The sequence below is a fragment of the Austrofundulus limnaeus genome, unplaced genomic scaffold (genome assembly GCF_001266775.1).
Source record: "Austrofundulus limnaeus strain Quisiro unplaced genomic scaffold, Austrofundulus_limnaeus-1.0 Scaffold51, whole genome shotgun sequence".
Lineage (NCBI taxonomy): Eukaryota > Metazoa > Chordata > Actinopteri > Cyprinodontiformes > Rivulidae > Austrofundulus > Austrofundulus limnaeus.
Window position 1 is genome coordinate 621,883 of NW_013952453.1, and position 5,467 is coordinate 627,349.

The window sequence follows — 5,467 nt, forward strand, 5'->3', positions numbered from 1 at the left end:
TGTTAATACAATGTTTAGCCTGTAGGACAGAGTCTCACAGCAGCCAAGGTTCACAGCAGACACAAAAGACTTTAAAAAAACTACTAAAAGTCACAAAGAGTAGGAAGAACAGATTAGAAAGAAAGGAAAGAGGGGGAAAAACTGAACTCACACCTGATATCAATCAATGCAATATTTACAAATATTACTGCCATCACAAGATTTTCTAATATCTGTTCTGTGTTCCTCTCTCTTACCTTCATGTAAGGGTTAGGTTATGCTTTACACAAAGTTGACAGCATACGAAATGTATACATCTGTTAATCAGTTGTTAACATCTGTATGATAAAAACCTTTAGCTTCTGTAAGTCACTTGCTGGTGCTGTACATTACATGTAGTGTTCTCTGTTGTAAACATGTTGATGTCATAAAGGAACATCAGAGGCAGGAAGAGTGAGGGAGAGGCAGGAGCAGACCAAAAGTAAGTACTGTCAAAATAAAAGTAAAAAATAAAAATAAATAAAGATCAAGCTGACTTCAGTCCTCAGCTGTTCGTTCTGGATCTATTATAAAGCTGACCTCACACCCTGAAGCTCCACCTGACTCCTCTCCTCCACGATCCAGTTCTTCTCATCATAAAAATATTTGTTTAAAAACAAGCTAATACATATTTCACTAAACTAATTTAAAGCCTTGCCTGAGCTTCCTCCACCTTTCTTTGCTTCAAATGTCTCACTACTCTGCTGTATACTACCATGATTCTCCTGATAAGATATCATTGCACAGAACATCTAATATGATTTCAAACATGTTGATAAAATATCAGCTGAGTTTTGCCATGGTTCTAGATGTTGCCCTTATGTTGTTTAACTGTTACTCTGTTACTGTTTTTTTAAAAAGAACAAAGTCCTGCTGCTGCTGTTTCAGCCTTTTAGCAGGTGGTGACTTTGTGGTGAAAAGTGATAAAACATTTTGGTTAGTGTGAACTTGTAAAGTTAGCAATTAAATATGGACGAGTGTGCGTCCTAGGATTAAGATGATTGAATCAAAAAAGATTTAGTTTCTGTTTATGAAAGTAAACTGACAACAGCGTTATAAATAGGGGTGTAAATCTCCAGCTTTATCATGATACGATATTATATCGATTTGTTTGGATGACGATTTGATATTTCTCGATATCACAAAGTCTGTCACGATACGATTTAGATTCAGTTCAATTCACACGTCTGCGATCAATATAATGTGATTTCATATGCTCATCTAACACAATGACTGTGTTAGATGGGCATATGATAGATTCACATCGAGCAAATGATGACAATATAAATCGATATTTTCATTTTGCCTCGATATAACTGAATCATGAACCATTCAAATCAATATATAGATATAGATCGATGTAATGTTACACCCCTAGTTATAAGAAATATTCACAACATTAGTGACAGACAGTTTTACTTCATCCTAAAGAGTTTCTAACTGTGAGTCATTCAGAGGGAGGAAGGGCGCAGTGAAATGATGCTGTGTAGCGCCTTCAAAATAAAAGCATGCGAGGTAAAAATTTTAAAATCAAGTATTTCGTTTTTTTYCCTCCTATGGACAAATGTGCCTTTCTCCAATATTGGGTGTCCCCCACCCTTTCCCACGCCTATGCTTAGCAGAATTAGCATCAGCAGTAGTGGTACAAGCATTAGCAGATTTAGAATTAGCAAAAGTATGTTGAAGCAGATTCCAAAGAGTAAATGTTTTGAAAGAATTGAACAGATTTACATTGTATTTACACTGAATGTTCATGTGAACAGCTAAAACAGTACAAAGTCTGCAGAATGAGTTTAAAAAAACTAATAAAAACATGGACAACAAAACAAAACAAAACAAAAAACAGGCTAACAATAGCGGTAACGCTGACTCATCATTCATGCAATATTGATGACTCAGTATTCACACAATAATGGGCACAAACCTTGTCCTGGTCTTGGTCCTGGTCCTGGTCCCGGGATGTATCACTGGACTCTGCAGGTCTTTGGATCACCGGGACGTACAGTGGCGGTGAGGCTGGTGCCAGAGTGGGCGGTGGYGTCTCTACCAGGTTGCTCCGCCCCTCCAGCACCGGCGGGGCCCGCCACTCTGTGACCACCTCGACCTCRTCATCAGACGGCTGGTCAGCCGCATGAAGCTTGGGAGGCGGCTGCTCCTCTGGACTCTGGACCCGCTGCAGGACCACACCTGTTCAGGAAACCTGTTTAAAACTAAAGTTCCGTCTCCTGAACCGGGTCGGTGACACACAGTCTCACCTGCGTAGATGCACACGAAGGTGCCGCGGTCCAGGTCGTCACGGCAGCGGACGCCCCAGCCACGGCCCTCGGTCTGGAAGACCTGGAGGCGGACTCTAAGGCCTCTCTGGACCAGGCGGTTCTGACAGCGAGCGCGGTCGCAGCCACACCACGGTCCACATTCATACAACCTGAAGGAAGAGATGTTAMCTCAGCAGCTGTTTTTATTTTCTCCAGCTGTTCAGTTTTGATCAACCTTTATTCGTCCCTCACCCCGACGGTACGGGCGCCAACAGCCGGTGGTGGCTGTAGCCCCGCCCTCCCTTCAGCGTGGCGACGCAGGCGCAGCGCTCAGCATCCCGGCAGCCGTCGTYGCAGTCGCAGCAGACCCGGAACAACCTCAGGCCGCGGCTCAGGAAGCAGCCGTGAGGCCAGCGGTCTTTCCTGTAGCGAAAGTCTGTGGGCCGGGCGCCGCCGTCCCCGACGCACAGCTGCACCGGCGTCAGCTCCGCCCCTCGGCTCAAGTCCTCCTCCGAGCGGTGCTGACCCGGAGCCAGGGGAGGGTCCAACTGAACCAAGTGGTTGAAGGTGAAGAAATCCACCTGCAGCAGGAAGAGGACAGGTGTAGGATCCATCGTGGGGTGGTTTCTATTCTAGCAGTTTTCTTCTGCAGGATCGCTGCAGAGGCTAAGAAACAGCTAAACAGAGAGCTGAAACTAAACTATCAGATTTAAAACAACAGGAGCTAAAATTAGCAAAATCATTACTAAATGCTAAAATTAAACAAATTAGCTACAACAGAAAACCAGAACAAGCTAAAATTAGCTAAACTGTAGTTAAAAACTAAATTTAATTGAAAAACCAGTAACACAAGGCTAAAATAAGTTAAAAGAGAACTATCTATCAACCTTTCCAATGGTCATTCATTCCAACTGCAGTTATAATAAKTATAACAGTATAACACATCATGATGTTATCAGWGACTTGGACAATTCACCTTCACTGCCCTCGCTAATATGCACCTTTCATATACATTCATTTATTTACTGTACTAGGTATATATATATATGTACATTGTTATATGTCATGAGAATAGTGTTTTTTGTTTTTCTTTTACTTATCTTTCTTTATTCTATCTCACCCTGTCCTGTTTTGAGCTGCTGTAATGTGCAAATTTCCCCACTGTGGGATCAATAAAGTTTTATCTTATCTTATTATTCTACATTCCTGCATCTTATTCATAATCATCGATCTTTACATTGCTGCTTGTCGTACTAATATTTAATATTCACTCTGCATACTGCTGTCATATTTCTTTTTTGTGAATAACGCTGTAAAGCACACGGTACAGATATATCCTGGTATAGTGAAGTATAATGTGTATCTTTCTGTATAGTGTGTATTGTGTGTAAATTATATGTAAAGTATCTGTATATTGTTATTACTAGAGAGACATGAACAGCCGGAAACAAATTCCTTGTGTGTGTGTCAACATACTTGGCCAATAAAGCTGATTCTGAAAATGATCAAACCCAGTCCATTTCAAATAGATCCAAAATGATAAATATTTAYGAAAATCTCAAAGTTTCTGAAATCAAACATCTCCTGAACGAGCCGAACGGTTTGAGACCACAGCAGCTGAAGGAGCTGCCACGTCTCTGACCTGCAGGACGCTGTAGCTCTCCGTGGCAGACAGGAAGCACATCACGTCCTCGTAGTTACGGAGACTCTGTCCACACGGCGCTTTGTAAATGACRTCCCAGTCGCCTCCGTTCTCCTCCTCGCCATCTCTGAACGGCAGCAYCAGCGGCATGGCGGTTAGTCTTTTAAAGCCGCAGAGCAGCGGCACCTTCAGGGGGTTCTGACCACACAGGGAGGCGGACAGAGGCGTTCTGGGTAAACTGGGCAGGCAGGCCTGGTGGTGTGGGGGTACAATAACAGAGACGTGAGGTTTTCCCACAGGACGTTTCTGTTTCTTTCTGCAGGGCTGCTTCCTGTTTACCTTGCAGCATCGGTGCGGGTGGTACTCCAGCTGGACTGGAACAAGAGGTGGCAGCAGGTCCTCTCTGCCAGCAGGAGGTGTGGAGACGTTGGGCCCGTTGAAGAGACGGATGGGGGTGGGCGAGGTGGACGGAGAGGAGGAGGCTGTACTGTCAGCTGGCAGCAGCTCACCTGCAGAAACATGTCATTGTTTCGAAAACAACATCACCATAAAGACACGTCCAGACCGCCATTTACCTGAACCGATGACCACCTGGACCACAGAGGAGTCCTGGTCCTGGTGGTCATCAATGGAGGAACAGTCCAGTGACTCCAGCAGCCTCAGAGCCTGAACATATTCTGATGGAAACAACACAAACATTACAACAGGAAACGCATCATCGCTCCACTAAAAACCAACCAGGAAGAGGGTCAGCACCTTTGTCTGTGGCTGTTTTCCTCTTCAGGACCCTTTTCAGGTGGTCCAGGTACTCAAAAAACCCGCTGAAAGCCTGATCCACATTCTCCTCTGCCCAGAAGGTTTTGGCTCGTTCTACAGAACACATTTAAATCCACTTTTATTTTACAAGTTTGAATCCAGACAAGGAAACAATACCAGACATTAACGTTCTGAATTACTGTGTGGAGCCTCTGCCCTGACCAACATGGCGTCCGTCACGGCAGAAGTTACCTGTGGGTGGACATCTCTACATGACCCATCACCAGTTACACCACCCCCGAGTCTGAACGAGCTCCCTCTGTTCTTACCCACGTCTCGTGGATCCAGCGTGTCTTCCATTTTTATTCCGGACTGCTAGCTCTCTGTTAGCACAAACACTCGAGCTAATCCTACAGACAAACCGAAGAGGTTCAGTTCTACTAACAGCTTATCAAACTGACCGGCTCCAGCATTTTAACAAAACAAAAAGCGTTGCCATATTTGAACACGTAGTTTGTTTGCGTAGAGTCTTAATTCATTCAGACACTGAGCTGCTAAAGTTAAGTGCTAACTGATGCTAACGGCGAACAAAAAATTATAATAAAACAAAATCTGACTAAACGGTGTAAACACGTCATATATGTGACAGAATGATTCAAAAACTAGAAGCTGCGCTTCACTTTGAACCTTTGTTAGGTTTATTGGTCAACGGGGCTGCCGTAGCATTGAAAGGGATTCTAATGCCCAGAGTGCAGTCTACCAGGCAATAAACCTAAACAGAGCAGGAAACTGTGCT

At 43.9% G+C, this 5,467-nt stretch overlaps 2 protein-coding genes across 3 annotated transcripts in view; one reads left to right on the forward strand and one right to left on the reverse strand.

The window, feature by feature from the left end:
* Positions 1–5,397, reverse strand: part of setdb2 (SET domain bifurcated histone lysine methyltransferase 2) — a 7,595-nt gene extending 2,198 nt beyond the window's left edge. The window contains exons 1-8 of one of the 2 annotated variants that reach the window (XM_014008581.1): positions 5,001–5,396; positions 4,672–4,785; positions 4,491–4,592; positions 4,255–4,424; positions 3,916–4,167; positions 2,526–2,854; positions 2,274–2,443; positions 1,943–2,205 (exon numbers count right to left, since the gene is read on the reverse strand). In XM_014008581.1, the coding sequence (XP_013864035.1) occupies positions 1,943–2,205; positions 2,274–2,443; positions 2,526–2,854; positions 3,916–4,167; positions 4,255–4,424; positions 4,491–4,592; positions 4,672–4,785; positions 5,001–5,031 (1,431 nt within the window). In that variant the 5' untranslated portion in view covers positions 5,032–5,396. Of the gene's footprint in view, positions 1–1,942; positions 2,206–2,273; positions 2,444–2,525; positions 2,855–3,915; positions 4,168–4,254; positions 4,425–4,490; positions 4,593–4,671; positions 4,786–5,000 lie in introns of both variants that reach the window. The other variant, XM_014008582.1, reaches the window with a different exon arrangement.
* LOC106517628 (uncharacterized) overlaps positions 1–5,467 on the forward strand; it is a 12,535-nt gene that overhangs the window by 3,126 nt on the left and 3,942 nt on the right. The window lies entirely within an intron of this gene.